The sequence below is a fragment of the Cervus elaphus genome, chromosome 15, assembly GCF_910594005.1.
Source record: "Cervus elaphus chromosome 15, mCerEla1.1, whole genome shotgun sequence".
Lineage (NCBI taxonomy): Eukaryota > Metazoa > Chordata > Mammalia > Artiodactyla > Cervidae > Cervus > Cervus elaphus.
In genome coordinates, this window is record NC_057829.1 from 75,479,985 (window position 1) to 75,500,756 (window position 20,772).

The following is a 20,772-nucleotide window of genomic DNA, read 5'->3' on the forward strand; positions in this document are numbered from 1 at the left end:
GAAAAGAGAGCCTGCTCGGAATCGGGCTGATAACGCGCAGGGAGCTGAGCCGGTGTTGGCTGTGCCGAGCTCTCCGTTTGAATCCTGCGTCTCCAGCGCTCCACGTTGCGCAGCTCCTCACACAAGTTGAGCTGTGTCTGAAGCTCCAGCACAGCTTCACTTACCTGCTTTGAAAAGGGCTGAGAAGAGGGTGAGAGAATGAGTTTGGGATGGAGTGTGGGGGCAAGTTGAAAGCATCAGCTGCTACTGTACTGTATTTCCTTTCATTTTCAGAGACCAGGGCAATGTACAACTAAGGGAACAATGTAAATAGCACAGCTGTTACAAGAACTTGATTTTAGCTTGACTTAAGTGAAGAGGTTCCAAAATACAAAGTGAGGTCCTGCTGGAAAGCTGCTGGTAAACTGATAGTCCTCTTGTGTGCAGATTTACTCTGATAAAATTGAACTGTCCTGCAGAAGAGTTACTGACATTTTTTAGGAATAGACCTTTTTTTTTTTTTTTTTTAATAAAAAAGTTCTCTCAGCAGTTTTGCTTTCCATTACAAAGCCATATACTGGATAAGCTAATTCGGCTCCCATTCATAGGATCTCAGAAATGATTCTACGTTTAAATACTTTGTTTCCTACGTTTTTATTATTGTGTAATTAAACTCTCCATTTGCAGTATTGAACTTTGATTTCTTTAAATCTGCAGTAGCTAAATATTTTCTTTTAGCTTAGGGATTTCACCCAATATGAAAATGAACCAAAATCTTTGATCTGAATTCTGGATTAAAAATCACATTTATTCTTGATGCCATAATGCTGATATCTTTTTAGAGAATCATTGATTTGAAAAACCCAGTCCTTTGTTAAGTTAGAAAACAATATTCAAAGAAGGGAAGAGCAATTCCCACTCCCAAAACCTTCATGTAGTGAGAATTAGGAATAAGAAAGCTTTTCCTATTCCTAATTTTTGACAAGCTGAGTAAAGTGTTAAATTTATTTAAAAATAGTCATTAATGCCAAACACATAAAGCTCCCCATGCTTTTCCTTTTCTCAATTACAGACTTTAGTGATTTTGCATTTTTATGATATATGCTTTCCTTCCTCCCTTTTATTTATTTAGTGCTTTTTTTTTTTTTTTGGCAGAGGGAGGGGCAGTTTTTCTCTTAATTTCTCCACTGTATAGTAGACGACTCTATTAATTACTATAGACTGTTGTTGCAGCTTTCCTGACCTTCACATCAGGTCCTATCTCTCTGTTCTAAATGCATTGTTTTAATGATTCTTCCCCCCACTTCCCTCAGCACTCCCCCCCCCCAAAAAAAAATTTTTCAAGGAAAGCTTTGATGTGGCTTTAGCTGCCTCCAACGTCTGGCCGCATCTCACATGTGTCACCTATGCCGGGAGGGAATAGGGAAATCACGTTTTGAATGGTAATGATAACATACTAATCACTTCCTTTCTTTGAAGATGGAAGCGAGATATTCTGTCAGCATCCCTGGCTGCTAGAGCTTGGAGGCACTGGTCTAGGTGTATTAGCTTAAGTGTGCATGTCAATACAGCTTGCATCTCCAAGATCCATGGGGGCTCATTAGAGCAAGGTGGATCGTTTCGCTCGACAGCCACTCAGATAATATGTGTGGCACCTCCTTTTTTTTTTATTATTAGAAAGCATTTCTTCGATTTTAAATGACATCTGTCAACAACAAAAGTTGGAGTTATGGTTGCATTTTTTTCTTTCTTTTTGACCAGATACCAAAACTGATTTGAGGGGGTAAGGTACTAATTTATACAAATACATGAGTGCGTGTACACATGCCCAAATATATAGTTACACATATTTTAGTATTTTTAAGTATCCAGACATACATGCATCAGTACACACATATGGACACACACACACACACACAAACACACACTGCCAAGGGCATGCACATATTGCTATCCATTCACAGCCATTATTAGCTTATAAATGTATTTGTCAGTCTGAATATGATCTAGTGTATGATTGTTATGCTTAAAAAGATCAGCCTCAATGTAGAAAAGAAAGTTTAGAAGCTGAGGATTTGGGAAAAATCTTCTAATTTCCACCATCAGACATAAAATAAAATAATGTATATTATCATTTTAGTTCTTAGTCTAAAACACTGTGTCAGAAATTCACTTTCAGTATAGTGCCATATATCTGGGAATATTTGGGAATAAATCCACAATTTTGTACATCTGTGTGCATGAGGGAACATATGTCTCTTGTTTCTTAGTGGTTGCCCTGAGTGGTCTTAGAACTAGAATTGCTGTTTAGTATTCTGTTTTAGTAGCATATGTTGTTCTATATGGCATCTTGCTGCACATCGAAAATTAAGGGGCATTCTTTAAGAATAAAATTTTCATTTAAAATTTCTTTAGGAATCAAAGGAACTAGTGAATTATTTTTTTTCATGATTGCATTTTATAAAAAATAAATACAAAATAGGGATCATTGATCCATGCAAATAACTCATAAAGCTACTTCTGTTGCAACAGGAAAGATCCAGTTGGTTCTGGTCTTCATACACTTCTCAGTGTTTTGGAGCAAGATTCATTATGGCCACGTACAACATGAGTCTGCCTTTTAAAACAAAACAAAGCAAAAAATGGATGGTCCATACACAATTGATTGATTGAAAATCGGTTCATTGTAGTGGTTTGTATAAAGAAAGATTTGCTAAAAATTGTCTATAATAGGTTGTGATCCGCCCTCCCCCCGAAATGTTAGGGCATACAACGGCATTATTTTTTTTAAGGCAAAAAAAAAGAACATTGTAGACGGTCGTGTGATTTTTTTTCCCCTTTTCCTTTTCAGAGGGCACATCTGCTCGATAACACAGAAAGGCTGGAAAGGTCATCCCGGAGACTAGAGGCTGGGTACCAAATAGCGGTGGAAACTGGTAAGGATTCTGAGAGTGAGCAAATTGTCTTGCTTATGCACAGCAGTCTTCACAACACATGACATTTCAGGGAAACTTCAAAGGAGTAGCAGAGACAGCAGCCCGAGATGTGGTTTACATATTGGGGAGACAATTGGGAGCTTATTTGCGCTTATCTTTTTTCAAGTTAAAAGGCATGACATCTACTGAAAACAGTTCCTGAGGTTTAAAAGTATACATCTGAAAAGAGATGGAATACTTTGTCTAAATTCTACATTTGTCTTAATATGCGGTTACATGTTGTCAGTTTACCCACCCGCAATGATTGCTAGCACACAGTGCTGGCTCCAGTTGTTTGCTCCTTTGCGATTATTCACATATGTAAAAATTAACATTTTAATCAGCCTAAATGATGTGAACTGGGGGCAAAGAAGTACCAACATCAAGTTTACAGTACTTGTTTGTCCCGGTGGAAATGATTAGGAAGTCATTAGGAAATGATTCCTAATGGTCTTGTTTTTATTGTTCTTCCAAATCATGAGCAGAGCCTGTAATCAGATATGGAGAAAAAGAAAGTCATGATAATGGTGCTATAAGTGTTAGTTAATACTGTCCAAACTTTTGGTTTGAGTTAACACTAGTTATTAATTTCAGAAAACACAGCCCTAATTTGGCTTCTAGGATGAATTTATTTAAAATAGACATGCTTTTACATTATTAATGCTTCACGTAATGAATGTTTATTTTCACCTATTAAGTAAATATCCATTAACCTGTTTACACTTAGCAGTTCTCTTGTTATTTAGCTATTTGCAAAGTATAGATTATATAGGATCTATTTTATGTATTTTTGGGTAGCTCTTGCCCACTATATGAACAACAAAAATAGGTGGTTGACAACATTTCCATTGATTTTTTTAAAGTTTAGTGTTACAAAAAAATACTCATTTTGTAAGAGCAAGTATAATGAAAATGATTCCAAATGATTTCTTTTATGAATGGCCAGTGTTCTCCCTTGCTCCTAATTCATGGCTATGTTATATTGGCTTACTTATGTGATGAATTCTAAGAAATCAGATAGAATGAGCACAAATGATATTGGCATTATAGTAATGGTGAGAAAACTGAAGAAAACCATCAACTTTCCCAGATTTTTTAATAGTATGGGCAGTCCTTCTTTCTGAGGTTACTGATAGATTGGCTCTCTGCCCTGCTTGGAATAAAAGCCAGTTTTCGTTTATTCTTTTAGTCCTTGGGCTTACCTTAAGAAGTGACTTGACTGTTTTTGCAAAGAATGCTAATAATGAGAAGTGCCCTGAACATGCGGTCAAAGGACCAGCCTTGGGTTCAAGCTTTTGTTTGTGTGACCTTAAGCAAGTCATGGGCTTCCCAGGTGGCTCAGTGGCAGAGAATCCGCCTGCCAATGCAGGAGAGCCAGGAGATGTGATTACAATTCCTGGGTTGGGAAGATCTCCTGGAGGAGGAAATGGCAACCCCAGCCAGTATTCTTGCTTGAAAAATCCCAGGGATAGAGGAGCCTGGCGCACTACAGTCCATGGGGTCGCAAAGGGTCAGACACGACTGAGCAACCAAACACAAGCAAATCACATAACCTCTCTGAGTCTGTTTCTTCTTCAATAGAAGGGAAATTATATTGCCTGTCTCAGACTATTCCTAAGAAATGATGGCATAAGTTAAAATGTGTTATACACCATAAAACACTATATAAGTATAACTATTATTAGTAATGTGTGGTCATTTGATGATATATAGGCATTTACCTTTCATAGAAAAAAGTTATTTGATCAAAATTTGTATTAAAGGAGTTTCTAAAAAGGAGAATGTGTCACTATACCTGTTGAACATAAAAGGACCTCCTTTGTCAAAGCATCCTATTGGTGAGCCTCTTTCCAGACAGGACTGGGTTGGGTTGGGGATGTTCTTGCTATGACACTGATCACAGAGCTTGATTTGACTGATTGGACTGCCTTTTCTCTCCCACAACACCTTTCATGTAGCTCCCTCCCAAATATGTGACAAAGAAGGTCACAGATACTGGAGGGGCATGCATTGATCAAGGTCATAAGATTGAGATTTGATAGTTAACTCCTTTTGGTGAGTGCTGTAACATTAAACTATCAATATAGCCAGCATGGAAAATGCCACTTTTAAGATTGTCCTGCAAACCAACCTCAATGCCCTTGGATTCTTTAGTAGAATACAGTGGTAAATTAACTGTTTATATCTCTGTGTGTGTGTGTAAAAGTTGCTTAGTTGTATCCGACTCTTTGCAACTCCCATGGACTGTAGCCCACCAGGCTCCGCTGTCCATGGAATTCTCCAGGCAAGAATACTGGAGTGAGTAGCCAATTCCCTTCTCCAGGACTGCCCAACCCAGATTCTTTGTTGTCTGAGGGTCCCCTGCATTACAGGCAGATTCCTTATTGTCTGAGCCACCAGGGAAGTCCCAAATTAACTATAAAGTTTTATAAAAGTAGATATTTACATATTATATATATATATATATAAACTTGGAAACTTCTTACAGACTGTAAAACCAAGTCTAGGAGGAGGGATAAGAGTGGGCTTTGTGGAGTTAAACACATATGTGGCACACACCTAGACAGAAGTCATCATGATAATTCATTTCCTTGGATGAACGTGAAAGTGGATGAAGAAATGAGAAAGGAGGCACAAAACATTTTTCCTGACCTTCTTCATGTCTTATGGGAGGTGGGGAAAGTAATTATGGTGGTTTCCATGTTGCTTCTACATTTGTTGCTTCACTGTCAACCCTCAGCCTGGTCATGTCCAGTCAATCAACAGCTCTGTGTTTTGATTGTAATGTAAATTTACTATACTGATCATTTTGTTACAGTATCAGTTGAAGAACAGTATGTTTCAAAAGGGAGAACTTAGCACTTCCTGGTTTCTTCTTCTAAAAAACTGTGAAATGCAACAAGGCATAGTTATGGAAGAGCTATGATGACTTTTGAAACAGTACAAAAGAGCTTAATGATTTGCAAGTATTGGTTTGAGAACTGGTCCTAGAACACAACAAGAGTTTTCATCAGTCCATAGTAAAATGAAGGGGAAAAAGTAAAAATTAGTGATTTTTTTTTTTTTTTAATTTTATTTATTTTTTTTTTCCAGTGGGTTTTGTCATACATTGATATGAATCAGCCATGGATTTACATGTATTCCCAATCCCGATCCCCCCTCCCACCTCCCTCTCCACCCGATTCCTCTGGGTCTTCCCAGTGCACCAGGCCGGAGCACTTGTCTCATGCATCCCACCTGGGCTGGTGATCTGTTTCACCATAGATAGTATACATGCTGTTCTTTTGAAATATCCCACCCTCACATTCTCCCACAAAGTTCAAAAGTCTGTTCTGTATTTCTGTGTCTCTTTTTCTGTTTTGCATATAGGGTTATCGTTATCACCTTTCTAAATTCCATATATATGTGTTAGTATGCTGTAATGTTCTTTATCTTTCTGGCTTACTTCACTCTGTATAATGGGCTCCAGCTTCATCCATCTCATTAGGACTGGTTCAAATGAATTCTTTTTAATGGCTGAATAATATTCCATGGTGTATATGTACCACAGCTTCCTTATCCATTCATCTGCTGATGGGCATCTAGGTTGCTTCCATGTCCTGGCTATTATAAACAGTGCTGCGATGAACATTGGGGTGCACGTGTCTCTTTCAGATCTGGTTTCCTCAGTGTGTATGCCCAGAAGTGGGATTGCTGGGTCATATGGCAGTTCTATTTCCAGTTTTTTAAGAAATCTCCACACTGTTTTCCATTACAAACAAATGTTATTAAAGAACTACCCATTTTCTCAGATCATGTTTTTCCTATTTGGGGTGATAAAATAAAGGATAGTTTTATGATGTGATAGAAATAGTAGGTAGAAGTCATATATATGTATATATATATATATATTTTTTTTTTTTTTCCTCTACCTGGAAAATGAACAAAATTGGCAACCCCATTGGGCCCTTTGAAATGTTTTCTAAAATCAGGATCTCCTGCATTGCAGGATTCTTTACCAACTGAGCTATCAGGGAAGCCCTGCTTAGCCACAACATCTAGGAATTATTGTCTAATGTACTGAATTGGAGAAAGTGACAACAATCCCATTCTCTGGCCCCACTGTTAATCAGCTTTGTGACTTTGAAGAATTCTTAGCTTCTATGTACATGTTCTTTTACTTGCCAAATGGAAACCTGATATCAGCATCAATATATCCTATATGTATATCTTATATTCCATAAGGTTATTATAAAGTTAAAATGAGGTCATATATGTTCAAGTGCTTAGAAAGCAAATAGGGCTCTGGAAAAGTCATCATTTTTATGTTATCATCAGCATAAGTGGTTATCTCTGAAAATCATTAGCAAAAGATTTCAGCAAAAATCTGTAAATTTTCTTGAAGACCTTTATTGGCAAATATCATTTTAAAAGTTTTATAATTATATATGTGTGTGTGTGGAATAGAATAGAAAGCATATTATTTTGACCTCTAGCATCTTCCTAGTAAATAATAAAATCCATCTCCTAAAATTCTTGAGTCATTTGTGACATTTTAAAAAGTTATTTTGTCAAATTGGCAGTTACTATTGCTTTAATAATAGCTGCTGAACAGAGGACTCATGTCCCGAGTGTACTTGGTCTGAGCAAAAGTACATGATTATATCTAAGTGCCATTTACACCTTGATATTTATTGAGTTTAATACCAAACAAGTTTCTTTCATGGCTTTCTTTCTATTTGAGAAAATTGGTGAGGTTACAAGTTATTTGAACAGCTCCATTTAGAAATGAAGAGACGGAGGAAAGAATGTATGACACTGAACTAAAGAGCGGGTGCTTGGACATCTCAAGCTCAGACTGACATCAACAGGGACAATTACCAGATTCATTAGAAAAATTCCTCGGGAGTGACTGTCAAAGACCAGACACTCTGGTGGTTGTTTGAGCCATTGGCATGATCCAGTTTAACATTTCTTGTAAGTTCTTGTCCCAGAATCTGAATAAAAAGTGGCTCTTCCTTTTTTCATCTACTGTTAATAGTTAAGTATGAATCTTAGCTGTGGAGATACCTATTTTATTTGAGGTCAGGGCATTAGTATTTAAAACTATGGGTCAACTGACATTAATGGTGAAATTCTGATTATTTTTTCTTTAAATTAAATACCCCAGAATTACAATAGACACAAAACTAATAGAAGCTGTACAATAAAGAAATAGGCTGAAAGAGAAATACAAGGGCAGAAATGCAAGGCTCACTCTCTTCTTTCAATGTGTAAACACATAGTTTAACACATTTTCCCAGCCTATACCCTAAATGGCAGTACATCTCTGGAACCAGATATACTCTTCACATCTTTGACATGCACCATTTACCAGCCTTGCTCCTGCCGTCCAGTATCCAAGCCTTAAGGTCTGCACCCCATCTCTCAGTCAACACTTCAAGCCACCCGGCTCTGATGTTGCATTTGGTCAGTGATCTCTCTACAACAGGGTGCTGTTCTTCCACCAGCCTTCCTGCGATGAAGGTGGTCCATCCTTCCCCAAGGGCCCTGCAGGTTCCCCACCCTGGACTAGTGACCGGGCATATGTAGAAATAATACAGTTGTTCATTGAACACTTAATATGAGCCACATGCTGTTCTCAGTTCTCTGTATTTATTAGCTCTTTAATCCTCACCACAGCTCTGTGCAGGAAATACTGTTTTCTCACTTTACAGATGAGAAAACAAGGTTCAGGGAGATTAAGTTATTTGCCCACACTTATTAATCAAGTTAGGAAATAGTACAACCAGACTATCTGATTCCATATCTTCACCAGTAAACCACACTGAAAAGTGAACGGGCCCCGCAGACCTAGATTTTCAAAGTGACCTACTGTGGTCAGACTATGTCATGTTCTCACATCTGTTAAGTTCCTTTTTACATAATTCATTCAAAAACTAACTATTGAGTACTGTGTGGTATGTGCTGAGGATACAGTAGTAAATAAAACTGCCAATGTCCCTGTTCTCAGGTCGCTAGACAGGGAGGGGCAGGGAGCAGGATGAAACAGATGTTTTTTTTAAATTAATAAATAAATGGACAAGATCATTTCTGATGGTGGCAAAGTGAAAAGCAGGGTATGAAAGAATAGCTAGTGAAGTCTGTCCTCCTAGGTTAGCTAGTCATGAAAGACCTCCCAGAGAAGTGCCTTGTTAGCTGAGTCTTGGACTGCACAAAGATGCCACCAGCAAGCAGATTTGAAGCCAGTGATTCCAAGAAGACAGTGCTAGCACAATGGCTCTGAAATGAGAAGGTGTTTGGGGTATTCAGGCAACAGAAAGAAGATTAGTATGGCTGGAGCAAAGTGAGCGATGGGTGTGGTACACAATTAAGTTAGAGCCACATAGAGTGCAGATTCTTTGGGGCTCCAAGGCCTGGAAAGGTGTCTGAATTTGCCTTATAGAGTGTGATGCCATTGGAGAGCTCTCAACGGGCAAATGGCCTGATCTGAATTAGAGAGGGCAAGGATTGTAAGGGCGCAGTGGCAGGGAATGGATGCAAGCAGGCATTTCAGAGGTGTATTCTAATAATCCAAGATTTGGTCTTTTTACTAGTTTAGATGAATGGAGAGATGGTGAAAATGCAGGAGAAATTACAAGCCTTATTAAAGGGCATTCAGGAGCAAGGAGCTTGGAATTTGTCATTTATTTCCAGATTCTTCCTTAAGGATATCCCCCAAACAAATGGGAACTTATTAGTCCGTGTACCAGGTAGGGCTTTACACAGACAATGGTTAGTCCATCAGACTGGTGGTAATGGACACTTGTGATTATAAGTCTGAGCTTAAAACCAAGTTTATGATAATATTTTATCTGAGGAATAAAAATGATGGTACCTATTTTCTAGAGTTTGTAAGAGGCATAAATAAAAATAATGTAGAGAGATTTTGTGAATTGCCTCACAAAAGTGTGCTTTTTTTTTTTTTTTTCCTAGAAATCTTCAGTTCAGGTAGATTTTGAGTTTAAACATACATCGTCACTTTGCTTCATTTTGTGTCAGTCTAACGAGGAAATGGGTTCATTTCATGCCACCCAGAGAGGGGCTTGGGACCGGCAGCACCGATATCCTCTAGGTGTTAGTTTATAATGTAGCATCTTGGGTCCCCTCAGATCTGCTGGATCAGAATCTGCATTTAAACATGGTCAGCAGTGACACCTGTACAGATTAAGGTTGAGTTCGAAGTCCAGTTTTCAGTGTTAGTTTTTGTTTGTGTCTGTTTAAACTGGGTAAGTCATCTCACTGAATCTCATTTCCTTTTGTATATATGTATTACTACATTCATGTACAAAAATTCAGGCCAGTAACTTGTATCGTTAACACCTACACTCGTGAAATACAGGTAATAAATATGATTGTATCTGTTACTATTGTTGATATTAGATGTGAAGGTTGATTGTCTTATAGAGGAGCTGTAATAATTATATATCTTACTTTAGTTAGAAAAATGTGAGTAGGCAATACTTGGCAGTTAGAATAGCTAGTAACCTATCCAGTAACGTAAAAGGGACTACATTATACCACTTTGTTTTTCTCAAAATACATTTTCCCCTATATTGAACACCACTTAACATTCTTTTTTAAAAATGGCATATTTATCACAGCTTCTTATGTATCTTGTTTTATTAGGGAAGTGCAAAGGTGAATTTTCTGAGGAAGAATAATACCAATTTTATGTATTTATAAGTTAGTTTCATAAAGGAAATGTCTACCCAAGTCTTGTTTGTTGTAGGATTAATACAGAAAATTCCTCCATTTTTATCTGAGAGTTTCCTTAGCAGTCCCATTTCCTTCCTATAAAGATTTTCTCTCTCTCTCATTAGTGTGTACACGTGTGATTGTGTGTGCGTGCATGTGTGTCTATAAAAGGAGTCCTGTCATCTAGTTAAGGAATATATTCATCACCTCACGTATTTTTTTTTTCGCCTTTGGTGAAAACATTTTAAGTTCTACTCTGTTAGCAAATTTCCATTATACAATACAGTGTTATCAACTCTAGTCATTGTGTTTTACAGTAGATCCTCAGATCTTATTCTTCTGGAAGTTTGTATGTTTTTACCAAAGTTTTTACCCTTTGATGTGTACTTTTTTGATTAAAAAATGTGGATTTTGGTTCAATTTTAATATTTCAATACTGTGTTACAGTTACCTAATTTTAAGCTGCAGATACTCTTCATTTTAGGAATATAACTCCACAGGCCTATTTTACATACGTCCAGGTTATTTTTGCCTTAAATGATTACCTCATCAAAATCTTCATTCATTTGACCAAATAGAGTTAGTCAGAGAAACCTACGGAATACTTTTTCTTCTGGAAAACAGACCAATCTTAAAATGACAGCATTTTATGAGAACTAGATAATTTATGTACACCACTGTTTCTTTTTCTTTGTGTCTCTTTTCAAGAGTTCATATAGGAAAAGCAATCTATACTGGTATCAGCTTAAATTTTAAAAAAATCAAAAAACATGTTTCATGTTCAGTACTTATTTAAGGAATCCGAACAAATAAATGCATTTAATATATGAAGTGCCTTCCTTTATATCTTTAATTGTCTCAAAATCGTGGCTGAACTATTGACAGAATTTACCGGAGCCTTTCATGAAGTTATATGGGGATTATAGAGCATGATAGTGTGCCTTTATCATGTTCTGACTTTTGGCCCTTGATAAAATATTCTTATTTTAATCAACTCACTATGGAACCCACTTAGAAATTTTAGTCAGGTTGGGAGTATATATTGAGACCAGGTTTTTACCAAACCAAAAATCAGTCATTTTCTTTATTTTTCAAGGAATTTCTTCCATGTCTACTGACATTTTCTTATTTTTCTACCTCCTCCTCCTCATTATTATTACTCATTTTTTTCTCCTCATCTTCCCTTTTCTCCTGTTTTTCCCTCATCATCTTCTTCAAGAAGTATTTTGAGTGTTTACTATGCTGCTGCTGCTGCTAAGTCGCGTTAGTCATGTCCGACTCTGTGCGACCCCATAGACAGCAGCTCACTGGGCTCCGCCGTCCCTGGGATTCTCCAGGCAAGAACACTGGAGTGGGTTGCCATTTTGTTCTCCAGTGCATGAAAGTGAAAAGTGAAAGTGAAGTTGCTCAGTTGTGTCTGACTCTTTGTGACCCCATGGACTGCAGCCTACCAGGCTCCTCAGTCCATGGGATTTTCCAGGCAAGAGTACTGGAGTGGGGTGCCATTGCCTTCTCCAGTTTACTATGTTAGGTACAGTGTAATAATTTGATTCAGGAATATCAATCCTTGAATGTATTATCATTTTCAGAAAAGATTAACGGTTAAAACAATGCATGATAATAAAATATTATGCCTAAAACTACTTTCAAAATTAAAAGCCAGCTTGGAACTGAGCTAACATCTCAAGAAACATAAAGTTGTTGGTTCCCACCCGCACTCCATTTGCTGCTAAGTCATTTATAAGATTCCTGGGGACATAGACCCAAAATGTATTAACTGTATATTTCTTGCTCTTAGAACTGTTGTGAGTCAGTACAAATATAAATTTCTGATTCTGTACTGTTAATGAGAGTGGTGCAATATTATATGAAAGAAGGCAAATGTTGTATTTCATTTTATTCAACAAGCTTTCATTGAATTCTACTGAGTGTCAGGCACTTCAGAAATGCCAAGCTAGAAAGACAAGATAGCCCCGTCTTAGTTCATCTGAGTAGAGAATGTTCTATCTTTAAACACCAATTCAGATTTCTAATATTAAGTAATTTTGTTCAGCACAGATTGGAATTCAGAAAGGCACTACCATGTCCAAACCAGTGCAGAAAAAACAAGTTAACATTTGGTGGTGTTCTATAACATAGGAAGAGAAAATGGGATTATTACCGAACATGGGATTATACAGTTGGCTTGATATTAACCATCTCTTTTATCCAGCCATATATATTTTAGAGAAAAGATTTTTCTTTAGAAATATTAAACTTTCTGACAGAGAAAACCATGTCTAGAAAATGTTTTCCTATTCATCTTTTTGAGTGATAGACTAAGTGGTTGTACTTTCAGAACCTTAAAGCTATCTCTGCTAGAATAGGTATTTTTTTTAATGCTGAGAAGAATTACTTGACCACATCCAATGGTTATTTTTAAAGTCTACCCAGTGGTAAAATAATCATTTTAATGTGTAGTTATCACTTACTTTATAATTACAACCCTATTAAAGTCTTACCTTTCAAAAAGCTGTGGTTCTGCTCTGAAAAGAGCAGAGGAGGTTGTCATTTGGGGTGAAGCTCTTAAAGTGTATTTTCAAGTTGTGCTTAAATTTACTTTGTGAGGTTCCCTAAGATGCTGGTGTGCTCCATAGTGGTAAGAAAAGGATGTCATTTAAACCCTATTTGGAGAACCTTCTCCTTAGGTGGTCCAAGAGCATTCATAGGGTTCATTTTTAATCCATTAAAAAGTATTATACTCATTTTTAAAGGTTTCTTACCCCATAAAGCCTATCACTTTTCCAGTTGGTTTGTAAGATACACGTGAAGCCATTCTTATTCTGTTGCATCTCTGTGAGTTGAGAAAAGAACGACGACCAAAGCAGGTCGCTAAAACGCCAATTTACTTTCAAATATTACAGTGAAGGACGGTTAAGCTTATGACCTTGTTGCACTGTGCTTATATAACTTTCCTTGGGATTTTTTTTTTTAATCAGGTTTATTTTCCCTTTGAGTCTGACTTCTAGTGCCCAGAAGTTTTCTTTTCAGCGGTGTTTATATATTTAACAGAATTTTCTGAGGTGGGTGCTACAGAAATTTCACAGCATGGGTTCACATTGGACTAAGACTTTGTATACGACTTATATCAAGTGGAAAACTTGATAGGCATAAGCTTTAAAAATGGCTTTTTTTGTGTGCTCTATATTTGAAGCTTTCGTCTGTATTTCCTGTTGGGCTACAGTGTTTTCCAACGTTGCTATAAGAGAACAAAGTCAACATTAAAAAATAATTTTTTTATTGAAGAATATGTTTTTCCAAGTAAAGTCGTTACCAAAGAGACTGTCATGGTGGGTCATCATTCATGTGTAGCACTGTGTTGCCCTTTTGCATCTTGAGATATAAATTCTAAGTCATAGTTAAATAAATATCTATTTATTTAGAGATAGAAATAAACCACCCTAAAGCCAGACAAGGAAAAAAAACTTTTTGAAGACTGTTCCTTTTGGAGGAAAAATAAGCTTGTTGTTGACTATTCCTAACATTGTCCTCCATGTGGTAATCATATGACAATCAATTGTCTAACGTCCTATACCGCATTAAAGGTTATTTTTGTCTACGTAAAATAGACCTTTTAAGTTGAGATCATTGTCTTGATTTCCATTTTCAATGCTATTTGTGATACATGGCACTTGAAGCGATCACAGTGGAACCCTCACATTTATTTCAAAAACAATTATTAAGTCCTAAGAAATTAGTTAGGGTTCGTTAGACCTGGACTGGGCTAAGGTGATCTCTGAAATAGCAAGAAAAATGCTGCCTTAAATTAATAGTATTAGTAAGCTATGCATTTGGGAGTCAGGTAGGGAAGGTAATCACCAACCTTAAAGGAAAAACAGATTTTATATAATTCAAGAAGGAATTTAGACCCTGACCCAATCCTCGGCATTTAGAACATAAAGTTCCTTTATAAGCTGGTATATGTTGGCAAAATATCTGTCTGGAAAATACATAGTTATCAGTTCAGTTCAGTCACTCAGTCATGTCCGACTTTTTTCGACCCCATGAGTCGCAGCACACCAGGCCTCCCTGTCCATCACCAACTCCCGGAGTTTACTCAAACTCATGCCCATCGAGTTGGTGATGCCATCCAGCCATCTCATCTTCTGTTGTCCCCTTCTCCTCCTGCCTCCAATCCCTCCCAGCATCAGGGTCTTTTCCAATGAGTCAACTCTTCACGTGAGATGGCCCAAGTACTGGAGTTTCAGCTTGAACATCAGTCCTTCCAATGAACACCCAGGACTGATCTCCTTTAGGATGGACTAGTTGGATCTCCTCGCAGTCCAAGGGACTCTCAAGAGTCTTCTCCAACACCACAGCTCAAAAGCATCAATTTTTCGGTGCTCAGCTTTCTTCACAGTCCAACTCTCACATCCATACATGACCACTGGAAAAACCATAGCCTTGACTAGACGGACCTTTGTTGGCAAAGTAATGTCTCTGCTTTTTAATATGCTATCTAGGTTGGTCATAACTTTCCTTCCAAAGAGTAAACATCTTTTAATTTCATGTCTGCAGTCACCATCTGCAGTGATTTTGGAGCCCAAAAAAATAAAGTCTGACACTGTTTCCACTGTCTCCCCATCTATTTCCCATGAAGTGATGGGATGAGATGCCATGATCTTAGTTTTCTGAATGCTGAGTTTTAAGCCAACTTTTTCACTCTCCTCTTTCACTTTCATCAAGAGACTTTTTAGTTCCTCTTCACTCTCTGTCATAAGGGTGGTGTCATCTGTATATCTGAGGTTATTGATATTTCTCCCAGCAATCTTGATTCCAGCTTGTGCTTCCTCCAGCCCAGCGCTTCTCATGATGTACTCTGCATATAGGTTAAATAAGCAGGGTGACAATATACAGCCTTGACATACTCCTTTTCCTATTTGGAACCAGTCTGTTGTTCCATGTCCAGTTCTAACTGTTGCTTCCTGACCTGCATACAGGTTTCTCAAGAGGCAGGTCAGGTGATCTGGTATTCCCATCTCTTTCAGAATTTTCCACAGTTTATTGTGATCCACACAGTCGAAGACTTTGGCGTAGTCAATAAAGCAGAAATAGATATTTTTCTGGAACTCTCTTGCTTTTTCGAAGATCCAGAGGATATTGGCAATTTGATATCTGGTTCCTCTACCTTTTCTAAAACCAGCTTGAACATCTGGAAGTTCTCGGTTCACGTATTGCTGAAGCCTGGCTTGGAGAATTTTGAGCATTACTTTACTAGCGTGTGAGATGAGTGCAACTGTGCAGTAGTTTGAGCATTCTTTGAGATTGCCTTTCTTAGGGACTGGAATGAAAACTAGTTTTAAATCCCCATAATAATAATAATTAGTGTTTTCAAAGCAGGGTGGAGGAAGGAAATAAGTCTATTTCATAGTGTCAGGGAAAGTCTCAGAATAGATGAACCATATAGAATAAATACAAGGTGAGCTATGGAAGTGGATAAGCCATGAGCAAAGTGGGTAAGTCATTGGGATGAGTACGTGGCTTATGAAAACTTCTAGAGTATGTCATATGGCATATCTAACATTCATTTTAGTTATTAAGTATACTTGAAAGTGATAACATTTATTTTAAAAACATTTCCCTCAAATTTTTTTTATTATTTCAGAATAACCTCTCTACTTCATCTGTCCATTTTCATAGTTAATTGTGTAATTATTTTACATAAAGCATTGTAGAGGTTTTTAATGCTTTAAATGATAGTCTGGTAATTTTCACCCTTGCATTGTGTGCTAAAAGTAATAATGCTAATATCAGGAATAATGTTGTATAATCTGCTTTGAAATTTTTAAACAACTTTTTGTACTTCTTTTTACATCCATTAAATCGTTGTATTGATCAATATATTAACTTATCCAAAATGGGATTGCTTGTTTAAATTAAGTAGACTGATCCCCTGAACACCACCCTAAATGCCATCAATTTTCTTGAACCAGAATGGCTATTAAATTTTATTTGGTTTAGCATTTTCCTCTTCCTCATTAGTACATATGTGAATTAGGTATAATGTTCAGTGCTCTGTGCAAACCTTTGGTGATTAGAATATGTTATTTAAACAAACAAACAAAACTCTGTCATAACCGGGCTATACAAATTTAAAGGATTTACCAATTTTTCTCACTGGTGAAACGCATAGGACTTCTGCAGTGTCATCCAAATTTTTCACGTAGCTGAGTTAAAGAGATTGACTGGAGTGACTTTGTTAATATAAAAAGAAAACTTTTTTTTTTTTCAAACACTAAGACTCTAAAAGGTAAGCATGAAGATGGACCAGATATCTTAGTGCCTCACTGGTATTGCCAGCTGTGAATTTTCTTACTGTAATGAATCCCCTCATTTTTATTGCTGTGTGCAGGGTGCAGTGCTTCGTTTTTCTTCCTACTTGGATTTTGTGTAGAATGCACACCCCATATAGTTCTTTAAATTCACACTGTTGTGCAAACAAGTCAGTCTTTCTGTTCTCTCCTTTGTTAACTGTCAGCCTTGTAGAGCAACCGTTCTTTCATGCCCTCCATGAGTTGCCGAACTCTACTCAAATTAAACACCGTAAGGTTATCAACAGGCTACAAAGGTGAAGTGGATCTTTCTCTTTGGCATGTTTGTGTAACATTGTCTTGATTTGGAAGATACTAACAAATTTGAAATAAGGAAATAATAATAGTGAAATAATCATCTCACATCCACCCCTTGTAAATTGGAACTTTCTGTCTACCATGTAAAGAGTAGGAAGAACAGATGTATGATTTTTGCTGTCCTGTATAAAATGCATAGGGATTATATTTTTAATCCAAGTACCAAGTTGGATCACCTGTCTTCCACCTGCAGTGAAGCAAAATGAAATGTTCATGGAGCTTCGTAACTAGAGAGACCCAGGTTCAAACCTTAGTTCTACCACTTAATAACTAGGAAACCTTGGGCAAGTTCCTTGGCCTTTCCATGTCTTCATTTTCTAATATATAAAAGTGTTTGCAGGTCTTCTCTGTGGATGTCGTTTTAAGACTCACATAAAGTAAACTGTATGAAAGACTCAACACATGTTGTCTATTGTAGGTGCTCAGTAAAGGTTAGTTTCCATTATTATGCTCCTCTCCATCGTAATAGCAGCTGCTGTGACACACGAACCTCAGATTTCGCGGTGGCTTTATGTACGTGCATATTAAGTCGCTTCAGTCTTGTCCAACTCCTTGCGACCCTGTGGACTGTAGCCCGCCAAGCTCCTTTGTCCATGGGATTCTCCACACAGGAATACTGGAGTGGGTTGCCATTTCCTTCTCCAGGGGATCTTCGTGGCCCAGGGATCGAACCTGCATCTCCTGTGGCTCCTACATTGCAGGTAGATTCTTTACTGCTGAGCCACAGGGGAAACTTGATGTGGTAGAGATTATCTCCACTCTGGGAATAGTCTGGGGCAGTTGTTCCGCATGAGCAGACGACCTTCTGTGTGGCGAGTCAGAATTCCAGTTCTCTTCCACTTGGCAGCTCTGTCCTGCACCCAGCCTTAGAGGCCTTTATGTTTTGCCAGTGGCCAAGGCAAAGAGAGAACAGAGAAGGCATACCTACTTTAAAACACCATAGGAGGCAGGTGACATACTTTGATGCTGCATATTTCCACTGGCAAGAGCTAGTAGAATGATGTCACCAAATACAAGAGCGCTAAGAAATAGACTTCCAACTGGACATCCACTTTCTCATCACAACATATAGTAAAGAAGTGTGCTAAGTCACTTCAGTCATGTCCAACTCTGTGACCCTATGGACTGTAGCCCCGCCAGGGCTCCTCTGTCCATGGGATTCTCCAAGCAAGAATATTGGAGTGGGTTGCCATTTCCTCCTGTAAGGGATCTTTCTGACCCAATGATCAAACCCACATCTCATATCCCCATTGGCAGGTAGGTTTTTTACCACTAGCACCACCTGGGAATCCAACCGGACAACCACTTTGTCATCACAGTTTATAGTAAAGAAGAGAAAGAACAAATATGCATGGGTAATTTATCCTCCTCTGCCACACAGTTTATTCTTTGCCCACTTCACTGCCCCATAATCAATCAGTTAAAACCCTGACTTGTAATAGTATAATGGGATGAGATGGAAGAATAGCTGGCTTTTGGGTCAGGTCAGTGATTTTAATCTAGCATTTGTGTCAAATGAAACTTTCTTATTTATATAGACACAGTAAAGAGTCAATATCGTTTGCTTTCTTTTCTACCAGGCATTTATCTTTGTTCACTTCTCAAATTTATATTCCTTAGGTTTGTAACAAAAGATAATGCTGCTGTGTGTGTTTTCATCTAAGTATTGACAATAGATACAAGTCAGCAAATTTATTTATCCCATTTCTAAAGTATATACTTAAAGAACATTGCAAACTGTCGCAACCCAGAGAAACCTAGAGACTGGATAACTATATATAATGTGATATCCTGGATGGGGTCCTGAAACATTAGATAAAATGCCTAAGGGCATTAGACAAAAATTAAGGAAATATGAACCGAGTATGGACTTCAGTAAATAGTCATTGTCAATATTGGTTCATTAACTGTGACAAACATATCACAGTAATGTAAGATGTTAATTATGGGGGAAACTGGGTATTAAATATGTGAGAGCTCTATCATAAATTTTCTGTAATCTAAAACTGTTCTTAGAGAAGGGTTTCTTCAACAAGTACACTGAAGTCACAGTGGTCTTCGTATTTATTGGCTACCCAATAAATGTAATATGTCCTTCAGCCTAACTTTTATATTACTACTGCCAATAATTTGGCCTTTCCAGTAACTGTTAATAACAGGGCCTGTGCCTGATTAAAGCCTCTTGCCCAGGTTTTGGCACCAGTAAATGCTTTAGGAATGTTTCTTTTCTCTCCCTCCCTTGATGTTTCTCGTAAGTCTGAAAAGGGAAGTATGAACTTCTTTTAGGCTACTGAAAAGATCAGGCTAATAAATTACTCAATTTCATGACTCTAAGACAGGTATATATGAGGACATGGTCTCAATGTCCATATAATTTAATCTCCTTGTGCCATCTTTAAGATGTGCAAGCATGCACAAACCATTTTACTTATTAGAACAATAGTCAGTATATTTTTTTGTTTTGTAGTCTAAGAAAACACAACAGGCTGCGTCATGATAATGAAAATGGTTCCTAGTTTTTCCATTTCTGAAGTTTCTAAAATGTTGTTTAGTTGCTAAGTCATGTCCAACTCTTTACAACCCCATGGTCTGTAGGCCTCCAGGAATGTTACTGTTTATACAATTAAACATATATTTATAAATATAAAACATATATAAAACATAAATATAAAACTATATTTAAAAGTGACTAAAATCTATTCTTGAAAAATTATGTCACATCATAGCCTCTCAAATATTATACATTTACAGAGAGAGAAAGATTCCTTATATCAATAGCATGAATAGGCAAAGCACTTGTAAAAACAGTTTTTGCTTATTTTTATTTCTTCTCATTTAACTGCCCAAATTGTGTAATACTAGGATTTATATCTAAAGGTCACGGTCTCTGAAAATTCTATAGTAACAGACTTTTAAATCTCTACATATGTATTTTTAACTTCCTTGGTCTATTTCTTAGGATTATTCTGGTGTCATAACGATGATTTTTTGATTTCTCCAAACACAATTGTACCCATTTCAGCAATATTTATATGTGAAAGGAAGTGGAAGTTCGAATCCAGATTCGTTGACCCTTGAGATCTTATATTGACCTTAGTAGGTATTAACTTTTTAGATCAATAAGAGCTGTTATTGACCTCAAAGAAAAGTCAATATCTGCTTGTTAATTTTCAGCTTGAAAATGTTATACATTTTGTTCTTCATTATTACCCTACTTATATCAGGTTTTTTATTTTTTTTTAAAAAAGGTCTTTTTCTGCCAAGAGAGCATCATGTCAAAATATTTCTGTTTTAGTGTTTAAGGAGATAATCACTGGATATGGTCATCATTTTAGGGTTTTTTGTTTTTTTGTTTTTTTTTAGTTTTTTAATGGTTAATTTTAATTTTTTGTAAAATTACAACTGTCTGAGAGAGTCATGCTGTTCAGAAAAGT

At 37.1% G+C, this 20,772-nt stretch overlaps 1 protein-coding gene across 6 annotated transcripts in view; it reads left to right on the forward strand.

Annotated features, from left to right (window-relative positions):
* VTI1A (vesicle transport through interaction with t-SNAREs 1A) overlaps positions 1-20,772 on the forward strand; it is a 368,143-nt gene that overhangs the window by 86,812 nt on the left and 260,559 nt on the right. For all 6 annotated transcript variants that reach the window (XM_043925708.1, XM_043925710.1, XM_043925709.1 and 3 more), the window contains one exon: positions 2,831-2,915. In XM_043925708.1, the coding sequence (XP_043781643.1) occupies positions 2,831-2,915 (85 nt within the window). The remainder of the gene's footprint in view (positions 1-2,830; positions 2,916-20,772) is intronic.